General features: G+C 39.8%; 1 protein-coding gene across 1 annotated transcript in view; it reads right to left on the bottom strand.

Moving 5' to 3' along the window:
* PARP1 (poly(ADP-ribose) polymerase 1) overlaps window positions 1–8,684 on the bottom strand; it is a 36,252-nt gene extending 27,568 nt beyond the window's left edge. The window contains exons 1-4 of the mRNA XM_034427936.2: window positions 8,203–8,684; window positions 4,583–4,745; window positions 4,084–4,202; window positions 2,842–3,056 (exon numbers count right to left, since the gene is read on the bottom strand). Coding sequence (XP_034283827.2) covers window positions 2,842–3,056; window positions 4,084–4,202; window positions 4,583–4,745; window positions 8,203–8,322 — 617 coding nt within the window. The 5' untranslated portion in view covers window positions 8,323–8,684. The remainder of the gene's footprint in view (window positions 1–2,841; window positions 3,057–4,083; window positions 4,203–4,582; window positions 4,746–8,202) is intronic.
* Between the last annotated feature and the right edge of the window lie 18,368 nt (window positions 8,685–27,052).

Raw genomic sequence — 27,052 nt, 5'->3', positions numbered from 1 at the left:
AAGATCCCTTCTGTAAAACTGATGGAAACTAGGTCCAGAAAGTGGCATCTATCTTCCAGTGTTTCAACCATTACAGTAGCAAACTTCCCTGATCAAAAACTATACAGTGGTGGTGTCCGTACTAAAAACTTAAGTTTTCAATTTTGCAAAAACTAACAAGATCTAGATTTGAGTCTGGGGCCAGATTTTGCATCTAAACCAATCACCATTTTATGAAGTTAGTACATAAGTGCACTAACGTGCCTATTGTCCCTGTCATTGTATTTTGTTTTCTTTTATTCTTGTTCTCATTTTTGTTTGACAAATTCTAATAAAATAAATAAATAAATAAATAATCCGTCCCTTTGGACCTCCATTTCGGCCTGCAACATGCTGGGCAAGGCCTGCAGAACTCCATTTTGGCTTGCAACGTGCCGGGTGAGGCCTGTGCAGGCCTAAAGGACGCTGCAGAGGGGTGCACGTGGCTGAGAGGCTGGAGAGGAGACAGCTTGCTAGATCTTCACACAAGTGATCCAACGTGGCAGGTTGGGGGGGAAGCAATTGTGGAGAGCATGAGGTATTTCAGTGGGTCAGGGAGGCCTTGGGTGGTCTTAGGCAGGTGGCCTGTTCCATCACTACCCCCCCTCCTCCGCCCATAGCCTTTCCCACCCTGAAATACCTCATGTGCACTTAAAGAGCCTCACATTCGATTAGAGAATGCGTGGGGCGAATGGAGGGAGTGATTCCATTCAAGGTTCGAGATTCACTCCCACGAATCCTCGGGTTACGAATGGAATGAGCACGCTCCATTATACTCATAACTCAAGGATTACCTCTATCTCTGCCACTTATGTGGGGGGGGGGTTGTTTCTGTGTGTGTATGTTGGTGTGTGTATGTGTTGGTGTTAATATTTTATTTTTTATTGCAGCAACCCTGAAATAACTCAAACAACTACTGTTAAATCTCCTGTATGAAGTCATTTTGAAAAAAATCAAAATGGGAAATTCAACAGCACAAGGATTTGGAATTAAATGATCCTAAGAAAAACTTTCACTTAATGATCCCTTCAGAATCTCCTTCATTCTATTTTTGCTTGGTGACTGCTATTATTTTCACTTTTCAATTCTCTATAAAAATTGGTAAATGATCTCCAGTCTCTTAAGTTTGGGCAGGATGCCAGCGCAATGGCTTTTTGGAAAGATGCAAGACTTGAGCATTCACTGAGGAGTGCACCAGGGCAATTTTAAGGAGAAAATTAAGGAATTTTTTCAGTTGTAGTCTCCTCAAAAAAACAGGAGGAATAGAAATAGAAAGCAAAAGAGAATTCAGCATGTAGGGGAAAATCGAAAAGGATCTGGGAGATTTGTTAAAAAGATAGTCAAACAGTGTAATGGATTGTGACTCCTACTTCTCATGCTGCCATAGAAGACTGGCTTAGATTTTTGTTTTTGCTTAAAAAAAACTTATATATAGCATTTTATGAAAACATATCCCGAAGTATAGCTAAATGGAAAACAATTTGCAATAAGATAAAAATAATTTGAAAGTTATTGTATCAGAAAACAACATTAATACATTAATAACAAATGGAATAGATCAGACCAACCCCCGGTCTGTGGACAAGCACCGGGCCGCCACATGCCAGCAACTGGGTTGTGCAAACAAGTGAAGCCCCATTCGTGAGATGCAGGCAAAATGCAAAACCATGCCCACTCCGGTCTGTGGAAAAACCTTTCTCCATGGAACCGGTCCCTGGTGCCCCAAAGGTTGGGGACCATTGGACTAGATGGATATCTAGATTTTAAAAAACCCAGATAAAGGAGTCTGTTTTATAGTTATGTTGAAAGGTAATAAAATTCAGTGCTAACCATAACTAAACTGAGACTGAATTCCACAACACAGCTATGTATCAAGAATGAATTATGTTCCTGCATTATGTGGCACCCACACAGAATCCTGGGTGACAAGTTCAAATGCTCCATCACGTATCTAGGTCCTAAAATATATATGTTTTGTGTGTCATTCCAAGAACCTTCTACAAACTGGCATCCAGTGCAATGTCTTCAGAATAAACGTGACACATTTTTGTCCTCTTCAGCAACTTAGCCTCAATGTTTTACACTCCCTGCTGATTCTGGACAAACCTCCAGACCCAGGTACAATATATTGCAATGACCGAATTGTTTAGTAAAAAATGAGAAAGAGAAGGAAAAAACCCAGACAATCTTAAGCTAAACAGAAAACAAATATTTACATCAGCTATCTAGGCAAAAAGATGTAGCTTATCTACACCAAAGAAACTGTGCTTCCTTCTGCATTTAGAGTCGCTTTGGATAGTGAGATGGGCAGCATATAAATTTAATAAATATACAAATATTCTCATGTTTCAAGCAGTACGATGGAATAAGCAACTTGTGGCCCACAAACTCCTTATCTATAACTTCAAAAGCCACTGTAAAGTGCCACCAATTCTCAGTGGAATAGTAACGGAGAAATCAAAGTTGTTATCTCCCACCATCTTGTAGAAAGGAATATATAAAAATAGTGTAAGTCTTAAAATAAACTTGTCGAGGGTTATTTTAAAAAACCCTCTTGCAAAAACAATAGAAAACTGTAAGAATTAGAAAATCTCCATCTGCCATGTTGCATTATCATTCTGATCATTGAAAGCTTAAAATCTTTAAAAGCTTAGTGCTTTTACTAGCTAATCTGCAGCTTCCTCTCCACAATGGTCACAACTGGAGATCTTCCATAGCCAACATAAGAAAACACCAGCCACACTGGTGTTTTAGAAGTATTTGTCATACAATGATCAAAATCAAATAGCATGATATGCACCTTTTTTGGCATCTTCTACATACCCTTCATTCTTGACAGAGGGTAGCTGCTTCTTTAGAGTTTCTTTGTCTTCTGCCTTCAGGTGCTCAAAGCCCTGGATCTGAGAGGCATTAAAGGTAGGAAGAAAACCCAGATCTGTTCTGTTGCTACTGAAACAGGCAAGATGGTACCAATTGTCTATCATCCCCAGTTGTGGCTTTTCAGCGAGCACCATTTTCTTTGAGATTCTAATCTGACCCTGTGTAGAGAAATTAGAAACAAACTCACAAACAAAACTAGCCAATTGCCTACTAAGGTTTCAAGCTAGAAGTTTAATATTGTTTATTTTATTAATAATAATTCAGAATAATGCATTTGGGGTTTTCTTTACTGTTTCTGAAAGTTAAAGTCAGTTTTTACAAAAAACACATTAATAGGAACTTTGTTTCTGAAATAAAAGTGGAATGAGTCCCTATTCTTCAATATAAACAGATTATTTCAGTCCCAATTTAATGTTTTCAATTTTTCTCTTTCACACTAAAATCTCTCTATTCTTTATTTCTTTAAACTGAATAGATTGCCAATAGACAGATGGATAGATACTATGTGTTACTATAAAGACCAAAAATTAGAAGGACAAAATTACCGCTCCACCTCCATTTCAGGAATAATACAGAACTATTAAAATTTCAAGATGTCAGGTTACATTTCTTCAATGTCGAAGCGTTTATTTTATGACTATTCAAGCTATTACATTTAATTTGTAAACAAATTAAATCTAGACCACATGAAATTTCAATTTCTGATCTTGCCTCTTCAATTATTATATAATTATAAATGAATTAATGTTTTAGTCAAGAGACCATATTTAGACCATATTCATTGGGATTTAAAGACAAAAATTAGTCTTGAGAAGTCTTAGAAATAACCAGAAATCCTCTGATTTGGACAGATGATTTCTGGCTTTGCAGACTGGTGTGCGGAGGGGGGAATGGTTCAGCACGAGTGGGGACCAAGCGTGCATGTAGCTCCATTTGTGCAAGCGGCAGCAGAACACCCATGCATGCACTCTCCCGCTGCTCACATAAGGGGGGATATGTGTGCATGCACTCGCTCACCGCTTCAGGTGCCCTGGTTTTAAACAGCTCACAGCCAGGCAGTGAGCTGTGGCCTGGGGGATTGGGGACCTCTGCTTTAGAAAACATATCTGCCATTAAAAACAGTGTTTGTGTAGCTTTATGTGATTGTTTACATCTTTACATATAGATAACTACCCATATGTTTACCTTTTCTATCTTTTGTTCACAACCTTTGCAAGTACTTCTATTGGACTTTGCATATTCTGCTGCAAAATCATTTAAACTTTTTTCAGGTTTGCCACCTCCCTCTTGGCCACCACCTTTTCCTGGAAAAAAAAAAAAAAGAAAGGAATAATTTTTAGGTTCTGATTTAATGAATCCCTTGGGACAACAGAAATAAGATACATAAATCAGTTAGATTTGCTCAAGAATAAATACAGACTTTCGGAGACCAGTCTAAGAAAGAGAAATTCTTGGTTACAGTTAATGTTTTCTAGAACATGCAAGAATGACCCCAGAGGAAGACAGCAATAGTAATTCACTGAAACTTATTTCCAAAGAATTTCTTAAGCAATTATATTTTGGAGACCTTCTAACATTTTTTCATTGATGAAGTCTGCTCTCAGCATAAAAATGACAGGCTCCTAAACCTGCTCAAGTCAATGGTTCACCTGACAGCCTTTTCTCTCATCAGTGAGTAGCTTACCTGCTGCAGTTCCTCCACTTTCTATGTGTTTTTTAATTTTTTCCTGATCTTCCCAACGCAGTTCTGAGAAGCCATCCAGATCAGCATGGGATAGTAGCTGAGCTCGTTTCCAGAAGCAAGAATAGTGGTGCCAATGAGGGACTTTGCCATCAAACATAGGGGACTGAAAAGAAAGAATTGGGGGGGGGGGAGGAGAAGGAGGAAAGAGAACCTCAGGCACGAAAACTGATACAACTGAATTGGGGTAAGAAATAACGCCCATACAGTACAATTAGAATCCAGACAAAAATGTATTTATTAATAAGAGTCACAGTTTCATACACCTTGTATATTATTTCCCTTCCCTATTTCATATATTTTTTCCAGTTTTGCAGATGTTTTATTTGTTTGGGTACGGTCAAATGAAGTGAGGTCAGCTCCAGCCCTCCTGACCTATAAGAGCTTAAATATCTGGCTTAGCCAGTTGGCTTGGAGCACCAACGAATGGGCTTCATGTTTCGGGGTGGTTGATTGAGTAACAACAGATTCCTTCCTCTCCCCCTGTTATCATACGCCCCCCATCTTTTTAGCTAGGTTGATTTTATAGTATTGTATTTATATTATTATAAATTATACAGTTTTATTTTTTAATATTGTAAACCACCCAGAGTTATTGTGTGGCAAGATGGACGGCTAATACATTTTATAAATAAACAACTTATGCCCATCTATGAGTACTGTTTTCGTTTCTATAACTTCCCATATGCAGGTATTATCAATAGGTTTGCTATTCAGATTTCTATAACATCCAAAAGTAATTGTGATTCTTCTATTCCTTTTGCTTCCTTCTGCTCAGGCTTTAATAAGAACTTGGAGATGCAACGCTACCTACACAGAACTAAAGTGTTTGTTTTAAAATTTTGGGCTACAATGATGATTAGATACTAGATAAAAATCTCATTTTTCCCAACCAGTCTCTTCCAAACCATTGCGCTAACAAAGAAATATAATTTAAGTTGGAGTGGTCTTACAAATCCAAACTAGCTTCTTATGGCTTTTACATGGAGTACCTCCTCACAATGGATTACAATTAGGCCAATCATATATTCCTTCGGAGGATAAAGCATGTGCAATTATCACCTGGAGGTCAATAGGAACTTTGACAATAATAGAACCTGGATCCCAAGGTTCTCAGAACCAAACAAATATCTTCACTTTCCCTACTTTGAAGAAAGGTGAACAGTGTAACATCTTGCCATCCACTTTCTTTCTGGATACATATTCAAAAAAACTTGGCTCATGCATTTGAAAAATCAAAACCATCATTCACATACTGCTGTACCATAATTAGGACACACCATCAAATAGAGCAAGGGTGTCAAACTCAAGGCCCGGGGCCTCGATCTGGCCCACGGGGTGCTTAGATCTGGCCAGCAGGGCCACCATGGAAACAGCAAAGGACCGGCTTGCGGTGCCCCTGCCAGCAAAAAGGCTGGTAGCCCTCCCAAGCTCCATTTTCACTGGCAGAGGGTTGCAGGAGGCTGTCACAGCTGAAAACGGAGCTCAGGAGCCCGTTTTTTCTAGCAGAGCGCACAGGCCACCACAGGTGCCCCCAACACAAGTGACATCAAGCTGGCCATGCCCCCCCCCCCGCAGTCAAACACAACCTTGATGCGGCCCTCAATGAAATTGAGTTTGACACTCTTGAACTAGAGTATGCCTGATTACCAAATATTTGTTTTTATATATTTGTACATCTCATTGTATATGGATTATTGAATGCAATAAAGAGGTTTGAGGCTGAACTTCCAGGTTAAGAGTACAGGGCATTTAGGGGAAGAAGCTTCTGAATAATAAATATCAGTATACCAAAATCTAATCTAATTTGGTGCACTCAGTTTTCTCTTTCAAAATGGATAAAGCAAGACATTTCATAACAATAAATCAATGAAAAGGTAGAGTGGAAGCTAAAAATAGGATGAAGTTGTCTATTACAGTATTGTTGCTGACAGATTTACATTACTGAAGATTTAACGAAACAAAAAATCTATTAAATAAAGTTACTAGGCAAGTGTACAAGTAATCCAGAAAAATAGTCCCATGATCATCAATTTTCCCCATTTTAAAGAACTTCCATTGTTACCAAGTTTGTTTGCTTATTTCTTTCATAATGCAGTCTTCAATACATAATGTCATTAACCAGTGAATGGGTGTTCCATTTTGGGGCAGAGTTTTTTGGTTGTACTTGAGAGGGTAAGGGCCTACAGAATAACTCAGCGTGCACAACTATATCCAGCAATAGTTTTCTGTAGCAAAGTTCATCTAGATAGATGAATAAGAAACTCAGTCATCTCGCTGTTCCCCTGCTAGTACATCTAAAGTTGCTTGCTCTCTTCCTGACCTACTTTTCTAGGTAAGAAGTTATGAACAAAATGCTTTTGCATACTCCTCAGAGAATGGAATACAGTACACATTCCACAACAATAGGTTTTAAGACATTACACCATACAGTATCATTATTATTCCATTTATTTGATTTCACCCTATTGCAATCAAGCTGCCGTTAGTGAGTTACAAATTGTCAGGATTACCAATTGCATTATTTTATTATTATCTCAAATGGAGTCAAATCCATAGGTTTATTGCAAAAATAGTAAACTATCAAGAGATGGAAGAATGCAGTGTTGCTTGGCGAACAAACTCCTCCTAACTCAATAGATCTGTCTATATACTGTTCTTGGCAACACATCAGACTACAGTCAAAACTGTATGCTTGAAGACTTTATGGTCCACTGCAGGATGCAGCATTCAAATACAGATTGAAAAATATGATTGCAGTGCATGGCTATTTTAACAAAGCAAGCAATAGCTGTCCTAATTCTAGACTTTAAAAATCCCTTCCAACTCAACGATTCCATATGTCAGCCACGTCCAATTTATGATTGTTCCAACTGAGTCTAGGCATCAGGATCAAGAGATTTGCTAACCCTAAGGAAAAGCCTCATTACATTCAAAGTTGTATAAATATTTATTCGGAACTGTGCACTTCTGAACAAAACCTTTAAGAGGGTTGTACTGTAAACCATATTGTGAAAAAGAGGGTATTGGACTTGGTTGTGATTTTTCACATGAAGCAAAGCCATCGACGAAAAATAGGTGATATCCACCGCCCACTGCAGGACGAGCAGCTAAACCCCGCGGCCCTAAATGGGACAACGTGGGAACTACTGTCAGCTCAAATTTCCCCACCCAGACGTAAAAAACCCAAAGAACTTCCTCTTAAGTGAAAAGATAAGAGACATGCAGCTTATGGTGGGCCCGGCAGAAAATGATTTCAAACGGGCATCTTCGGAAGATCCTCAACAAGAAGGGAAGCTATGAAAGGGAAAGGGCGGTTCCTCCTGTGCTGCGCTCCGCATCCTTCAGCTGCCTTGACCCACCGGTGGCACATAACAAAACGGAATCGAACCGATTCCGGGGATCAGGCGCAAAGGCAGCACCGAGGGGCGGCCACAAAGACGATTAATCGGCCGCTTCTGCAGGCAACGTGGCGCTCCCGGGCCTGGGTGGCCTAGGGTGAAAGCCTTGCAGAGCTTGTCTTAGGCTCTTAAGCCTGCTTAGAGGGAAGGTAGAGTCCCTACCTGCACCATGATAGCTAGGCGGAGCGAATCCTTGGCGATGTTTTCCTTGCATTTCTTGCAAGAAGACCGCCCGCTCTTGGCGTACTCGGCCCGGTATAGCTTCTCCGCGGGCTCCGCCATAGCCACCCCTCGACGCCCCCAGGGAAAGCTTCCCGCTGAGTCTCGAGAAAGAGGCGGCAATTTCTGCTCTGCGGCTGCAACGGCGGCGCCAAAAATGTGCCGAGCGCAGAGCGCGTGATCCCGCCCGGTGCGAGAGCCTCAGCTTCAGCGATTGATTAGCCGAGCCTCACTGTGGAGCACTTCCAAGGCCGCCCGGGGCGATGGATCCGTCTGAAGAGAGCGAGACTCCAGCGGAGGGGGGAACGGAAAGCCCCGGTGCCTGATAGGAAAACCACGCGGTCGGGGATCACGTGCTCACGGGGGCTTTCCTCTCTTCTCCCCGTTACGCCTCCCACTCGGGGGCCGGGACTCGCTTGTAATTTGTCAGACACCCCTGGAGTTTCCCTGCCACACCGCGACCAACGGCTAGCAGCCGGAGCAGAACTGTTGGCCTCTTCATAAGCAATTCTTTGATTTTGGGGGGTTGCAAGGGAACAACTCGGTAACGATTTGCCATTAAAATCTCCTTGGTTTTTTATTTTATTGTATTCACATTATAGGCTATAGCTCTGGAATCTTCTGGTTATCTCCGATTTAACTACTAGTACAGTAGTCCTCGACTTACAACACTTCACTTAGTAACCGTTCGGAATTACAATGGCACTGAAAAAAATGCATTAAAGAAAGAGGCATATGTTTTGAAAGTACATATGTTTTTAAAGTACATATACTTTCAAAACACATGCCTCATCACTGGTGAAATCTAAATTTTTTTACTACCGGTTCTGTGGGCGTGACTTGGTGGGCATGGCAGGGTAAGGATATTGCAAAATCCCCATTCCCACCCCACTCTGGGACCAGTCAGGGGTGATATTTGCCGGTTCTCTGAACTACTCAAAATTTCCGCTACCGGTTCTCCAAACTATTCAAAATTTCTACTACCGGTTCTCCAGAACCTGTCAGAACCTGCTGGATTTCACCTCTGTGCCTCATATATAGTTGTGTCTCAGAGCAGTGAATAAGAGCTAGGAAGAAAAAGAATCTGATAAACAGGACAATTGGGTCTTAGAGGTCAGGACATTCTGTTATGGATCCACCTGGTGATTTTGGCAGGCTAAAATGGGTTATTTTGTATTTTGCAGAAAAATTACACCTTGAGGAAATGCAAAGGTCCTGTCTGAATACAGCTGTCCACTCTCACCCGAACAGAAGGATTTTTCATTCATAGAAGTATCTTTATTATTCATGAAGTAAATACTTTATTTATGAAAGGAAATAAAAAGATAAAAAATACTTTATTCCTGAAGTAAAATAAAATACAATGGTGGTATATCTGCCCTTCTAGAGGACCATAAGTACATTGTAATAAAACCATATCTTTACTCTTTCTAAATGCAACCGGAGACTTTGGACTAGCTGTACTTCCAGAACAGAATATTCCTTAATGAGAGGTTGCTTACCAAGAAGGGATTTTGAATTTGTAACCTACCTCTCCATCACAAAAGGATGCCAAATATGCTTAACAATGGTGACAAAAGATGTAAACAAAACAATAAAACAAAGTAAATGATCAAATATTTTTTTCGGATCGCTATAGTTTCTTTAAAAACAAATGCCCTCCTCAAAGCAAAGTAAGGCTCAATCACCACTACAAAAAAAAAAGGGAGTATGTTTCAGTCAGGGAAAAACACAATCGGGCCTTTCTTGTCCAAACAGCTGATAAGGGTGTTTGTGCAAATGGCATTTTCAGAAAATCTTGTTAAGGACACAATGGCAATAGTTGTTCCAGGCCCCCTTTTGGGGGATGGGGCACATCAAAATATAGTTCAGTACAATGAGACCTTGATTTAACATATCTATTTAACAGGCTGGATGCAATGAACCACATTTCTGCCTAGGCATCTCCCCCCCAATAATGGACAAAGTGTTTATTTTACATTGCTTACAGTGATTTGTGTCATTTGTGTAATGATAGCATTACTTGTGGATGTAAATTGCTACAAGTGAGTTAGTTTTTGATTTAACAGACATTTGGAGATCCCAGACTTCCATTCCCGAAATGTCCACTTAATTTGCATTAAGTGCTAATTACTAAACTATTAGTAATTTGAAATTACTAAACTATGCATTTGAAATTACTAAACTATGTGCATTCAAGCAAGCAAAATGAATCCATCAATATACAGTTCTACAAGTTATTTTGACATTTTAAGTTTCCCCACGTACTTTATCCATCACAGAAAAAACTCCCTATTGGATCCAGAAAGAGAGAACATCTCAATTGGGTGTCATGCTTTGGGGAAGCTTCAGCCCAAAGCCTGATTCTTGTAACTTGTCCTTTGTTTTGTTTTTCAATAATGCACTGTAACCAGGGCCGGATTTTCCTATAGGCTAACTAGGCTTCAGCCTAGGGCCTCAAGATCAAGAGGGGCCTACATTCAAATTGTTAGCAAAATTAAAATTACACTTTCACTATAGGTGAAAGGGCCTCATAAGTGGAATAGCCTAGGGCCTCTTTTCATCTAAATCCGGCCCTGACTGTAACACTTTCTAAGTTTACAGCATAGCCTAAAAATATTCAGTATGAATAAAAAGCTTATCTGGAGGTTATAAGTCCCTTAAGAAGATGCCACTTCCTTCCCCTCTTTTAGCAACACAGACTAGTGGTAACAATCACGCAATTAAAAGAAAATCAATTTCAGCAATTGAAAGAATGGAATTAATTCCTAGCACAGGAAGTCCTCAACTTATGACCACTGTTGGGACCAGAACATTGGTCGCTAAGTGATGCAGTTGTTAAGTGAATCATGACCGATTTATGGCCTTTTTGCTGCAGTTGTAAAGGGAATGTGACTTTCTTCATTGACTTAGCTTGTTGGAAGCCCCCCTCCCCCACTCCGAAATTCACAAATGGTGATCACATGACCTTGGGATGCTGCCATGGTTGTAAATGCAAGAAGCAGTCTTAAGTCACTTTTTTCAGTGCTGTTGTAACTGAACAGTCATTAAACAAATTGGTCACGGTAGGACAAGGTAGGACAAAATTTGCTTGATGAAAGACTGAAATTGATAAGTATAATATTAATGATGTCTATAAGAAAATAGGTAGCATCTAAAAAAACCAATCCAGGATATTACTTCTCTCACATCTCTTAATGATAGCCCATTAATATTCCTTTACTTGAATAGTCCCCTTTTAAGGAGATGTATATCTCCTAAAAATGAATTTCATAGTTTGACCATTATTTAATTTATATCCTACCTTGTGGCTGACAAATGGCATTTGAGGCAGGCATTGGTAACAAAAGAATCAACAATAAAACCATTAACATTAATAGAACTGACAGAAACAGGTAGGATTTACCCAATTTGGCAACATTTTTCATTTCATTTTTTCATTTTATTAGATTTCTATACCGCCCTACTCCCGAAGGACTCAGGGCGGTGCACAGCCAAACAATAAAAACACATACAATACAAAATTTAAAAAATAGAATAAAATCAAATTAAATAATTTTGGCCCCGACAAATTTAAAACCCCAAACTTTTAAAACCAATTTAAAATTGAATATATAAAATACTAAAAGATATTTAAAATTTTAAAAATCTTTTCTAAAAGAGGGGGAAAATTAGGCCAGGCCGGCCTGGTGAAATAGTAAGGTCTTTAAGGCGTGGTGGAAGGTGCGCAGATCCGGGATCCTCCGTATCTCTGGGGGGAGCTCGTTCCAGATAGTAGGTGCCCCCACAGAGAAGGCTCTCCCCCTGGGGGCCGCCAGTCGGCATTGTTTGGCTGACGGCACCCGGAGGAGCCCCTCTCTATGGGAGCGTACCGGCCGGTGGGAGGCTATTGGTGGTAGTAGGCAGTCCTGCAAGTACCCGGGTCCTAAGTCATGGAGCGCTTTAAAGGTAGTAACCAGAACCTTGAAGCGCACCCGGAAGACCACCGGGAGCCAGTGCAGCTCGCACAGGAGGGGTGTTACATGGGAACGCCATGTCGCTCCCATTACCACCCGCGCGGCCGCACTCTGCGCCAGTTGGAGCCTCCGGGTGCTCCTCAAGGGGAGCCCCATGTAGAGAGCCTTGCAATAGTCCAGGCGGGAGGTGACAAGGGCATGAGTGACCGTGTGTAACGAGTCCCGATCCAGAAAGGGACGCAACTGGCGAATCAGGCGAATCTGATGAAAAATCCTCCCGGTCACGGCCGTCAAGTGCTCTTCTAAAGACAGCTGTGAATCCAGGAGGACGCCCAAGTTGCGAGCCTTCTCCGTGGGGGCCAATGATTCGCCCCCAATAGTCAGTGATGGCGTCAACTGACTATATCGGGACGTCGGAAACCACAGCCACTCAGTCTTGGATGGGTTGAGCCTGAGCCTGTTCCTCCCCATCCAGATTCGTACGGCCTCCAGGCACCGGGACATCACTTCAAGGGCATTGTTGGGGTGATCCGGGGTGGAGATGTACAGCTGGATGTACTGATGGTACTGATGGTACTCCACCCCGAAACCACGGATGATCTCGCCCAGCGGCTTCACATAAATGTTGAACAGGAGAGGCGAGAGGACTGACCCTTGCGGCACCCCACATATGAGGGGCCTCGGGGTCGACCTCTGTCCCCCTGTCAACACAGACTGCGACCGGTCAGAGAGAAAGGAGGAGAACCACCGCTTGAGAACATACCATCTTTTAAAGCCTGCAATATTTTAAACAAGTGGAATTCTTAAGAAGGTGAGATTTCCTCTTTTTGTAAAGATACAAACACCTCTCTATTGGTTGATTTATGAATTTTGTTAGTATATGGCAGTTTCTTTAGATTGGTTTTTCATCATTTTCATATACTTTATTTGGGTTTGGCTTAGAATGTGGGGGGAAACCCAAATTGCAATTTATTCTACAAACCATGGCTAAGCAAATCATTGCTTGTCTCAATCCAATCTTAGTTATTGTTTGGTTTAAACATGTTGATATAGTTCTTGAGCTACATGTGTATCCTATTTCCAAACTCATCCATGATTAGTTATTTAGATACTCAGGAGAATAAAAAATATTATATTAAGGGACAAGAAGGTGCATAATTCTTTATTTAAAAAACGGAATCAAAGGGTCTGCCTTATCTATATATGAACAAATTTTTGCGCTGGATTTGGCAGAATTCTTCAATTCAGATTAAGTTTGTAGCCACTAGATGTCAGTATACACAAAGCTAAAATACTACATATGTTTGGAAACAAAATGCTCTTAAATTCTAGGAATCAAAAACAAATTTTGTATTTTTTGGGGGGGGGACGGATGGACGGGGGACAACCACAGCAGTGATATTATCTGTAAGCATAACTTTGCTTTTACAGCTTTAATTTATATCTATTTGGCCTATTACTAATTGCTGGGCTGTCTGAAAGTGGAGGGAAACAGGATTATACCTTTGTCTCCTTGCAGATCCTGCCTATGCTTGCTTTGGTTATGAGAAAATACATCCAAACAGACCTGGCAGTGTGAGGCAAAAAGAGCAGAGAAGATAGACACTTTTAACTAAATAGAAGGGTTACTTGTGTGCTGTTGGATTTTGATATTGGGGAAAAAAACAGTCTGGGAGCATGGCAAATAGCTCAAGATATTATAATTTTTGAACATTATTAGCTGTGGGTATAAGACATGGGGCCATCCCACACTTGTATCTAACCGAGGTCCAAACAGACCTCAGCAACCTATTTATTTTGCTATGTACCTATGACATTGCATTTTTCTTCTTCCCAGCCCATGATACAAGCTTAAGTCATCCTTAACTGTTTTAAAGTAGTATTTCCTCCCATAAGCCAACTGTAACATTTGGCAGTGTCTAAATGAAGATATTGTTATGCTCTTTGCTGACTACAGATAGGTCTCAATTTACTATTTTTGGTGACTGATGTCATAACATGTTGGAATCAACTTGGCGGGCTCATCATGAATGGTCCAGATTAGAGAATACACAAACTCAGGTGCTTCTCGGGATGATGGAGCAGCGAACAAAAACCTGCCATCTCTTTTATTAGTTATCAAAATACAGCGTCATCAGAAGGCGTTATTATGGCTACACATCTCATATTACATACAAGAGATAGAAAAACATCCATATATTCTCCAATAAGTTTCACATTCTTACCTATTACAGTAAATCACGTGATTTCTAGGAAAGCGATACTTGAGGTGTAAAAAACAAAACTTAACTCTGGCTATATGGAATCAGTTACTACCAGGCGAGAGGCCCATCTCCTGCTATCTGATTACCTCACTTCTCAGGAATGTTCCGCCAAGAGATGTCTCTTATCTTTTCAAATACAGTCTATGTTCTGAACAAAGAGAGAACAAAATAGGGCCCTTTAGAGAGTATCCAGCTGAACCCGCATTCCCACAATAACAGCACTGGAAAAAATGACTTATGACCAGTCCTTGTACTTATGATTGTTGTAGCATCCTCATGGTCACATGATCAAGATTGAGTACTTGGCAACTGGCATGTTTTAGGATGATTGCAGCATTCAAGGGCCATGTTTGTGACCTTCCCAGGCATCTTATGACATGCAAAGTCAATGGGGGGAGCTGGATTTGCTTAACGATCATGGCAAAAACAGTTGTAAAATTAGGTGCGACTCACTTACCTTGCTTAGCAATGGAAATTCTAGTTCCAGTTGTGGTTGTAAGTCAAAGACTACCTATATTGATTTGGCAGAGCAATCAGATAACTCTGAATACAGCCTAGTACTTTACTGACAATTTCAGCTTATGTAAACAAGCCCCATTTCTTGGTGGATCGCATACTTTCCTCACTGATTAAATTGGGTTTAGTGCTCTTTCAGAAGTGTGCCAAATCCAATGTCAAAATAAGCCTACTAAACAGCTGATTGTCAAGCTGGAAGAACTGCCCAATATTAGAGTCTTTCCTTTTTTACTGGACTGCCCTCCCATTGCTGCTAATTGGTGTATCAATGCTTAATTTAGGATTTTTTTAAAAAAAAATGATTTATATGCCGCCCTTCTCTGGAGACTCAGGACGGCTTACAATGCTCTAAGCAATAGCCTTCATCCTTTTGTATATTTATACAAAGTCAGCTTATTGCCCCCACAACTGGGTCCTCAATTTACCTACCTTAGAAAGGATGGAAGGCTGAGTCAACCTTGAGCCTGGCGAGATTCGAACCTGCAGTAATTGCAGGCAGCTGGTCTTAATAACATACATTTCCTTCATACATTTTATCCACACTAGCATATGTGAGATGACTTGTTCTTCTCCACATTCACACAGAATATCTTCTATAGGGAAGCTCTATTTTCTTTGATTTTCCTATTCTGGCATGCAATCTATTTAGCGATTTCCATACAGGTCAAGGTTGTTCTTGACCAGGCTGCAGACAGTTGTATGGTTGTGACCAGTTGCCTGGTAGCTCTTTATTCATCTTCCATAGTTCCAGGGCGATCTGTAGTGGCCAGTTATTAGGAGGAGCAGAAGTTTTGAGGAAGCTGTTCCTCAATCTCAGTCTTGACCTTAGAGGTTGATGGCCGTATAATAGGTGCATTTCTGTACATGTTGTTTTAATCCACTCTTTCTGCATAGCACTTTCCCAACAGGATTTTGGAGTGGAGCGGAATACAAGCTGGATAATGCACCTTAGTATTGGGGTTGGTTTTAGACACCCCGTGACTTGTCTCACTGTTTCATTTAGGGCAATGCCCACTTGTTTTGAATGTTTTGATCTGTACCAAACAGAGCTGGCATATACTCCTCCTACAGGGTAACATAGGGCTAATGCAGAAATTCTTAATGTTCTCCTCAAAATGTTGTTCCTAGCAAATATTTGAGAGATAAGGTGAAATCATTCAAAAAGATGCTGTAGCTGATGGTACTGATGGCTACTGAAAGATGCTGCATTTTCCTTCCAGTTGCCAGCATAGATCCTTCACAAAGGCAATCCTTATTCCCTCTGTTTGAAATATGTTCAAACAATCAGTATGCTCTAGATATGCATGGAGTTGTGAAGCTGTTAATTTTCTGGTCACCTTAGTCATAAATGAAAATTTAAGGGTGGGCAGTATTTTCCCAATTCTTTTAGTCAAGGGAAATATAGTTTACTAATGATATTACCACTGTCCTGATTAAATTAGTAGGGGCACATTTTTCCTACAAGGAAGTGTTAGTTTACCAACTGGCCAATGTAGTTGATCAGGATGGTTGAGTAGGGTTGGAGGCAGCCCTCATATTTTCAGATATTCTGCCTGCACCCACCAGATCCACAAGCTGAAAAGATTCAAAATAAAAGCACAAGCACTTGGTACAGTTGAATCTTTGTGTAATAACATGCCCCACTTGGGTGGGTCTAAGTGATTTTAAACAAAGTTACAAACCATTCGCAGCCAATGTGCCTAAAGACTGACCCAGCCCTTTTTGCTGAGGTGTGTCTTGATCATAGAAATCTTGCATACCTTTACTGAAATCTGCTTCATCTGAGAAAATACCTGCACAGTTTCCAAAGGTCCTCTCTTCTCTCACATCTACCAGCAATATTCTAGCTCTTCTAGAAACAAAAAAGGAGCTGGAACGGACATGTATACTGGGGCAGAATTCTGTAAGTAACTGATGGTTATATACGTCCAGGGGAGCCTAATCTTACTTCTTTGCTCCTCCCTCCTCAGCATCTTGATGGGTAGCACAGCGTAGAAAAGTCTAAACTGTGCAAGTGTAATGGAGGCAGGTAATTAAGTAAGTTAATTCTTCAAAGAAATGTAAGTGCTAAGAAATAACAGCATGACCTTATTAATATCCCAGGGGTAATTCTTGTCAACCTGAGACACAAGGCAATAGCTTTATTTAGTAGGTTATGTCCCCTACAAGACTTTCCAATATGCTTTAACTCCTCAAAGTATTCAGCAATAGGTATGTCAAAATAGGTTCATACTGTTTTTATTACTGCTCTCAGGAGGTTTGCTTGAGTCCCTTATTCTGTCTCCTGTACTTTGCAGAACATCAGTACCCCTCCACAAGGGACTTGTTATATAGATGAATAAATTAGGCATAAGGATTTAAGCCTCCTGTTTCCTAATTATAGTTATACAGCTGTTTCCTGTTTAGACGCTCACACTTGATGCAAATTAGGCTTTTGTGTTTTAGCTTCCCCTTCCATTTACATATGTACAATGAAAAAGAAGTAGCAAATAAGGATGCAAAAGGAGCTGGCCTCCAATTTATGTGAGATCAGATCTGCAAGGTCTACATAACCCGGCCTTGCCCAAAATATGGATTGCTCACCTTTTGGACAGAAATGTACATGTACAAAAAAGATTTAGATGCCTTTCTACTACTCCAAAGTCACCCTTTTTAAATTCCAGCCATAAAAGGCCCTCATCCTTTACCTCTCCCACTTTCCCTAACCCCCCTTTCCATGCCTACTGAGATCCCTCCTTTCATCCACTTCCTCTCTAATGTTTCCTCCTCAGTCCAAACTCTATTTACAGCAAGTTGCAAGCAAAAGTTGTGACTGGCATGAATTATATCTTTTGATCATTTATGTGATGGTGCCATGATACATGTAAAATCCCTTATGCCACCCTCCAATGTTCCTAGTGGGAAAGCTCAACTAGTACACTTCTGAGAGGGCAATTTATTTCTTTTCTAAGACGCTGGAAAATGCCAGTGAGGCTAATGTTGTTGGGAAGGCCAGCCTCAGAGACTGTCCCAGAAAAATGCTGCAGTCCACGTTGCGTTCCCTTTGTCTCTGCAGACGATCTGTGTCCTTCTATATCATCTCCCACTGTGCGACTGATTTCCATAATACATGACAAATGCGATAAATGACTCTTGGCAAGAGCTGAGAATTTGTGACAGCCATCACCTGGATCTGTCAGCTCTCAGTGACAACCTTTTAGATACAGGAGTCAATGTGTTTTTCTTCATTTTGTTGAGAAGCCATCAGCAAAATTGGCTATGATACACATTTAGTTGATACTGGTGGGACAATTTGGATTTTAATTTAACATTAAAAACCAATGTGCCTAAAGAAAGGCCCAGCCATTTTTGGAGGGGTGTGACTTGGTCATAGAAATCTTGCGTATCTTTATTGAAGTTTGCTTCATCTGAAAAAAAAAAATGTAGAGTTTCCAAAGGCCCTCTCTTTTCTCACATCTACCTGCAGTATTCTAGCTCTTCTACAAAGAAAGATTGAGCTGCAACAGACATGTATATTGGAACAGACTTTTGTAAATGCAGTAACTGATGGTTGGTTATATAAGACCAGGTATATCCAAATCTTAAAGACTTTATTCTCCTGAAATGTTGCAAAATGTTCATGTTTATGCAATTTATTTATTTATTCAATTTATATAGCCACCCATCTCACATTTATGACTCCGAAACATAAACAATTGCCCCCCACCCCAAAAAGCAAAAAATAGAACAAGCATACAAACAATACAAAAAGTTAGAACAATTAAAAACAATCAGAAACTATACAATGCTGAGAGAGCACAATATTTCAAGAACAGGGCTGCCATTTTGTAGGCTCCATGCCACTCTCTGATGCTCAGGCCAGGTGGCAAATCCAGGTTTTCAGGCCGTTCTTAGAGGCCATCAAGATTGGGGTGAGCCTGCCCTTGGGGGGAGATTAATATCCTCCCTTCAGCACTTCTCAAGGGCAGATACCATCAGAACATACCATTCCATTTACTGTATTTACTGATACTGCCATCCGAACACCTGTAATGCCATGATAGCCCCCCACCCCGTAACACAAACATGGATAACTTTTAAATAAACTATTTACCTGGAAACAAGGACTGCAAAATCACATGGCAGCTCATAGAATTCCTTTTGTTAACTTGGCAAGTATGGTGCTGCTGCATGGAACAGCAGACGGTATAATAAGATAGATATGGATTGTCTTAATTATTGTATGCTACATTGCATTTTATATTGGTTTTGAGTGATTTTATGTAGCTTATACCTCTTTCTTTTTGTTTTTGATTATCCAAAGCAATATAATGAAACTTTGACAACGGTCTGAGATTATATCATTGATTAATTCATTGATTTAATTTTCTTGGCAACAATATCCGGATTCACTATGGTGATTAGGCAGCTATATAAATTAAATAAGATATCCCTTAGCATGTTTAAGCTATATAGTTTTTGGTTAATCTTCCATTCAAATATATACTTAACTTTTGGGATTGCCATGACCATTTGGATTACCATCTAGCTGATCAAAATTTGCATATGCTAATTGTATAATATTGTGCTACTCCTCTTTTGACAAATGATCCTTGTTTGTCAGTCTAATGGAGAGTAGTATAGCAAGCTTCATTAGATTCTTTAAAAATCTATGATTTACAGACTTAAAAGACATTCCATTCAACGGACTCTAAGTGATTTGCAGGACAAACTGCCAAACAATAAGTACAATAATATGCAATAAAAACTAACACAACATGGATTTACAATTAACCACAGTAGTGATTCTTTTGAAAGCTAATGGCAGGTATAAGTTAAAAGACCTCTGATGTTGCTGTTGGCAAACCCCATATTTATAAGTGACAGATCTATACTGGAGCCTCTTTTAGCTGAGATACCAGATTAAGGCCAACGGATGCCCTAAATCAGGGGTGTCAAACTTGCAGCCATTGGGCTGGATGTGTCACGCCCACCCCTAGGTTAGCGAAAGGGAAAAAGTCATGATATGTCATGATGATGTGACAATGCGAGTTTGACACCCCTGTCCTAAATAATGGCCCAACAATGAGGTCCAATGCTTAATAATTAACCCAGGCTGTGACTGTGGCATCATTTACCAAATCATGACTGATGTTCAATACCCATGTGGCGAACAGCTTAGTCCAATATCCATAAGTGAAGACAAAGTATATATGCCTTCTAAATTTGGAGTAGTAGAAAGGCCCTACATTCTTTTAGTGACGAATAGCGCTACAATTGCAGGGTCATTTGATTGCTTGTGGTTTTCAGTCCAATATTCTGTCTTAATGTACACTGATTTGAATTATCACATTGGCTACAGGTTTTTTTTTAAATCAGCTGTGTCAGGGATACCCTCTCCATCCCAAATTCATCTTGCATTTGCTCATTCTATAGTCAGTTTCAATAACCAATCTCGTGAGATGTTCAAATCTAGACATTTTAAAAACAATTCCTTAGTTTCGCAATGCCCATAGAAACCTCAGTGGCCTGATTTTTCCAAGCTTATATAAGTGCACCTTCCCACAGCAGCTAAAACTGATAATGCTACAGCTTTGAAACACACTGTACTCGTCACTTCACAGAAGCCACTGTTGCCCCAAAGAGCTGTCATAAAAGCTGTCAGGGAGAAAACAGATTGTTGCGAGTAAAAGCATCAGGAGGATGGGCTGGAGCAGGAGTTATGTGTTTTGAGAATAAGGCAGCCATCACTGTGATAGGAAATGATTTTGCCCTTGAAAGAAGGGCTTCTGATGAAATGAATTTGGGTAGGTACATGGTAGAGTAAGCTTTCAAACTCTGAGGCTCTAACCAGATTCACAAGGGATGTTTTATATTCTTTAAAATGCTAAGAGATACATAGATTCCTCTATATATGTATCAGATGAGGGATGAAGTGGGATTGCACCTACTAGCCATCCCCTTAGTGTCAATTGTCCCATAGTCTTATCTGTCATGCATCCAGGATAATAAGATAGAGCTTTGCAAAAATCTATTTCCATTGGCTACCGAAGACATATGATAGCAGATCTGCAAATGCATCAGATCTATGTGATAAGTGTTAGATCCCTTTGTGCATAGTAGTATATGAACATAGTTTCCCCAGAGAAAGGGGTGGATGGGAAATCTAGATTGAAGTCGCATCCCTCTCCCATGGATAAGTTCTGTCCAACATATGATTACGAAAACTGTGTCTGTGAAATAGATATTGCCCTCATGGAATATAAATTATCACTTAATTTCTAGTAATAATTCAGTACTATTATCCAACCAGAAGGTGGAAGCAATTCTCACTAAACACAGAAGAATTGTTTTATGTAAGGCACAGTTCCTTTATTCTTAGATTACTGCCTAAAGAGCATGAAACGCTTGGTTTCAACAAAAGGAAACAACACTGCTTTAGTTGATAGAATTTCTTACAGCAAGAGACACTATTGTCTATCAGATTCAGCCTTTTCTTATTCTTATCCTTGTTCTTCTATTTTTTTTCCCTTTAAAAAAGAGTATTTAATGTCAGGCTTAGAATTTTCTACAGTTTCCTGCTGAGGAAAAGGCTTTTTTATCTATGGTTTGTTCGAGAATGAATAAGGGTTGGTTCATTGCATTACACTAACCTGCAAATCCTGCTTTAAATCCAGTCATTGGATTCACGGATACTAGTGAGTCAAAATCAAACAAACCGCATCACACACGGAGAAAGCTTTGCATAGGTCTGCTTTCAATCCCTCTCTGAGCAGTGCAGTATGGTGGGTTAATCACCAAAGAAGCAATGCATCTTCTAACCTGCTCATCTAAATTCTCTTTTGGTATCATAATAGTGGTGGCTTAGAAACAAATCCTCTCAGTTGTACTACCCAAAAAGAGGGAAAGCAAGAGGAGGCCATAGATTGTCTTTGCCAAAGCAATAGGTTTTGATCATTCAACCCTTTCCCCCCCCTTTCAATTGCAAGGTAAGTTTTGGGTAAGTTTGTACTTGCCAGTAGCTCCAAGGGCTTCCCCTCACAAGTCACACATCTCTTCTTTGGGAACAATGCACTAAAAAAAGGCTGGGAGCAGCAGACCATCCAGAGGAAGGAATCACCCTTAGTTTCTGGATAATATGCTGAGCTAAGGAAGCAAGGGCAGAAACAATGGCACCTATACTCAACCTCATAGTTTGTTCTTATTCAGTGGAAGATGTGCAGGATGAAATAAGTAAGGCCAGTACCATCAACTGAGTGCATCTAGGATGAGGCAGCTGCTCTTTGATTGCTCTCTGCACTGCGTTCCAAGCAAGGCAGGTCATGCAGGCAAATCAAAGCGGCTGGCTTTCAAATCTATCTCTATCTAGTGCAGCACTGTGACCCTACAGAGGGTGAGCAAGGGAAAGGAAGAGAGGATTAAAAAAATTCAAAGGATATTCACACCTACTGTTAATTCAACTTGTAGCCAAGTAAGGTTACACTCCCATGAGAATTTAACTAGAATTCTTTTCTCCTTCAGAACAAATTGCAATAAAGTTTTTTTTTCATCAAAATAAATAGGAAGGGGGAGGAGAAAAATGCAGGAAAATGTATCTGCCCAGCATTTATTCTATATTGGAAAGGACACATTTTTTCTTCAAAATAACATATAACTCACATATAGTAATACTCATGGCAATTGGATTGTTATTCCATGAAAGTTTCACTTAAAGACTGCATTGCATTTCTTCTTCTGCAACACAGCTAGATAATCACACAGCCCTAAGATGTTCCTAGTGAAGTGCCACTTTAAACCTTGCAAACTCCTCCATGAAGCTTTACTCAGGATCCTGTAACAGTTATTGATAATTTAACAGAGGTATTTCTTGTCATGTTAGACCAAGATGACAGAGACTGTCAGAGAATTGGACAAGGTAAAATGTAAGACATACTACCTGGATTTTATTAACAAATCCACCCATAGATTTAGGTTGAGAAGAGAAGAAATGAAAGGGATTTGAAAAAACAAGATACCTTAAGTAGAGAATCCACCAAAAAAAAAATCCATTTTACAAGGAATTTGATACAGTTTCATTTCAGTTTTTCATTTCAATCCTGTATTTGTAGAATTGACTGAAATTATATTTTATCACGGATTTTCATAAGATGTTTGGCTTAAATAGATTAATTCCTCATAGGGTTGCAGGTGTGCAATATGATGCTATAAATATTAGGTTTCTAATGAAATGAGCCAGCATATTTTGAACCAGTTTTTACTTCCGAATTAAGAATGTCTTATGTATTTTACCATTTTAAGTAATTCCAGATGACAAAAAAATAAATAAATTATTGAGACTGATGCTAAAAATACTGGCAGAAGGAAAGAAAGTTAAGAACAGGAAGACTTTTTGCTGTAAGATTGCATCTACAAAATTACTAAGTTTCCACTGAAGTGGTTATAGATTAGCTCTGTAATTTCAGATTCTGGATTTAAAGGTTTTCGGGCCAACCCCTTCTTTATATAAATGATAAGTTATATTATTTCACTTCAAAATGGGACATGTCACTTTACATAAGCATGTAAGAAAGGCTCTCTTAAATCAGATCAAGAACCCAGTGACCATAGTGGTAGAAATATGATTCTTCCTATGATGTGCATTTATTCTCAGTTAAGATTCTTCTATTATGGAGACTGGGTTGATCTGTCCTTTTGCTTGTCCCAGGTTGAGCATGGATCCCCTATCATTATGGGGTTGTAGGAATGGATGATGTCATCCTAAAACTCCCCCTCCCCTTGCATGCTGGGATGGTGATTTCATCTGAGATTTCTCACTTCAAAAATAGAGTATCTTCTTTCTGCTAGAGCCAGTATAACATCCATCCTACATACTCCATCCACTAGAAATGCCTCATTCCAAATGGCTCATGGACAGAAATACATCTCTGACCTCAGTTCTCTTGATTCAGTGGCTGTTTTGTATTGGAGCTGCTTGCCACGAGAGATTGTGTCCTTCCTAGGAGATACAGGCACAAACATCCTGGAGAGGTTTCAAACTTTACTGAGAAGTTTGTGAAGCAAATAAACAAGCGGCAAAGGAAAGGTGAATGCAAATGCACATACAGAAGAGAAAGCAAGTTCCCCCAGCAAACTTACCTTAAGAGAATTTTAAATCCAAAACAGCAGGCAAAGAGTGGCCAAGAGAAGTCCATGGGTCCAAATCAGTGGTGGGTTGCTCCCAGTTTACAACAACCGGTAGTAAAACCGGCGGGAGGTTTTGCCCACTGACCTGGACGTCATCATAGGTGATGTGCGCATGCGCATGCGGACATGATGCAAACCGATAGTAAAGGTAAGTAGAACCCACCCCTGGTCCAAATGTTATAGAAGAATCATCAGCTGACCAGATCCAGAGTCCAGGTTGCGAGGTTTCAAGTCCTGAATCGAGGCACACAACATCTAGCTAAATGAACAGTTGTTGCCAACAGAGGCTTGAGCTCACTGCTCTTCTTAAATAAAAGCTCAGAGTCTGAGCTGCTGGCCATGAAAGGTTGGATTTTCTTCCCTCCCTCTCTTCTTGCCAATTCCATAGAATGACCCAGGCTACAGGTAGTCAACATGTAACAACTTGTTCCCTGACCGTTCCAACTTATGATGGTGCTAAACAAGTGGTACTTATGACTGGTCCTTGAAGTTGTGGCCATTGCAACATTTCTGTGATCACGTCATCAAGATATGAGTGTTTGATGACCAACTCACAATTATGACATCACAACAGACTTGATCACCATTTGCAACTTTCACTACTGGCTTCTGACAAGCAAAATCAATGGGGCAACTTGCAGGAGGTGACAAATGGTGATTACGTGACTTTGTGCTTAACAGTGTCACAAGATTTGCTTAATAGTGGCAAGTTGAACTGCCAGAACTGCCACACGATGTTGTACTTTACAACTGCATTGCTTAGCAATGGAAATTCCCAATTCTGGTCATTAACTGAGGACTTCTTGTATTCCTTTGGTTAGGTTTAGTTTATTTTTTTTAAGAACTGGATGACATTGACAAGAGTTCTGCCAATTTTCTCCTTATAGTGCTCAAAAGATATGTCTGTCTACCCAAGAAAAAGCAATTGGTGCCTATTTTCTGGGTATGGATGGTAGGCTAAAAGAAGTAGGGGAATCCACCCATCAGGGGCGATCAATGTGGTCAAAGCAGAGGAAAAGATGGAAAGAGATTTCATTAATGGGCTTTATTTCGAGCTGGTTTATGCAGAGGAGACAAATAGCTAAAGCCTGGCTGCCATGCAGAAAAGCCCTTTCTCTAGGAGCAAATCTGCATGTCTGTCACTTTAATAACAGAACTGGGAAATTCTTGAGTCACAGGCCACATAACCCAGCAGCAGCTCCTTCAGTCCTTCACAGATCACTTTACTAATATGCAATGACAAATGTCCAGTTTTCAGAGGTTCAGTTTTAAAATGTGAAAATGGAAAAAAGGTGCAGTGAATACCCCTTCCCTCCATGAGTCAGAATGCACTATTATGGTTTAATGGACTAGTGGCAAATGCCTTTCTGACAAAAAATAAAAGAAAAAGAAAACATTACAGAGATGACACATCAACTGGGGAGCAAAACCTAAGGTATATTCCCCCTTTCTCCTGTTTAGTTCCAGCAATGCGTGGGAAGCAACCATCTGGAAGTGCTCTTAAAGCCCTTTGAAATTTCCTCTAAAACTGCTGAAAACAATCCAAGTCAGCCAGATGATCCAATTAAAATCTGTCTACATAAAGCAATATATGAAAAAAGTACTTTTTACTTCCACTTCCTCTGTCTAGTTACCAGTATTGAATCGACACACAATTTCTTTTATTTTTAAAAAAATCTGGCCAGAATATCATTACTAACTGCATAACCTTTCATGCTTCAGGAATTTAACAGATCAAAAATGACAAGCTCCATTTTTGTAAATATAAACTTTTCCCTCAAATACATTTTTCCATGAGCTAAACACTTGTTTTAAATAGCAAGCCTGTCTCCAAATATTTTTCAAATGCAAGGGGCCAGACTAATGAAAATAGCTTAGCACATTGACCAGTGTTTCATGCTAAAGCAGAGAATGACAGGCACTGGTGGCAGCATGAAATATTTCTTTGTGTCATGATGGAGAACAGCTAAATGGAAATGTTGACTCAACACACCATAGTTACGAAAAAGGAAGATTCATTTAAGGAAGCATTAGGAGAGGATGGCTGATGAAGGTTGATACTGTAATTAGAAGAGGATGGAAGCTTTTAGTTTTTTTAAAAAGTGCTGATATAAATTGGACAAAACTGCATTTGACAGCCCATTATATATCTCTGAACATAATTATTTTTAGATTTTGACCTTTTGAGTATTCTCACATATTATCTCCTAAACTGTAAAGTATGCTGAATTACATTATATGTATAATATGGGAACATTTATAGATATGATGAAATTGGCCAGAGTAATTATCTCTACAACCACCAGCTAACTAGAGAGTGTAAGGGAAAAAATATATTTTCCACAGTCTTTTTGATTGCATTTTTATGTTGGGGAGAGACAACAATGGATTCAGTGGTGGACAGGTTTTCTTTCAAACTGATCCTAGACCATCATTGATTATTATTAGACATTGTCTTGGGTATGGATTTTAGGGTTGAAAAAGATATTAATTTTATAATTCTATCTGCACATCATTCCTTTCCCCAGATTTTCTTTGTGTGTTATATTCTATCCCCACATACTTACACATGAGGAGAAAGTCAAAGCTTTAAACCAATATTGAATCGACAATAAATTAAACCAGTATTAAATTGACCCAAATTTTGCATCATTATCCTGAGACATGTATATTTGCCTTCATTCCTTTAAAACAGTGTCTCTTGATCTTGGCAACTTTAAGAAATGTAGACTTCAATTCCTAGAATTACTCTGTCAGCTGGCTGAGCTGGCTAGGGAATTCTGGGAGTTAAAGCCCACATAAATTGCCAAGGTTGAAAAACACTTCTCTAAACAAATCTGTATGTTCACAGGGATGTGGCTGTAAAATAAGGCTATGGATCTCAGCTGCAAAAAA

The sequence above is a fragment of the Pantherophis guttatus genome, chromosome 1 (genome assembly GCF_059756535.1).
Source record: "Pantherophis guttatus breed Tessera chromosome 1, ASM5975653v1, whole genome shotgun sequence".
NCBI classification, from domain to species: Eukaryota; Metazoa; Chordata; class Lepidosauria; order Squamata; family Colubridae; genus Pantherophis; species Pantherophis guttatus.
The sequence above is the reverse complement of the archived record's forward strand: the minus strand, read 5'-3'. Positions and strand labels throughout refer to the sequence as shown.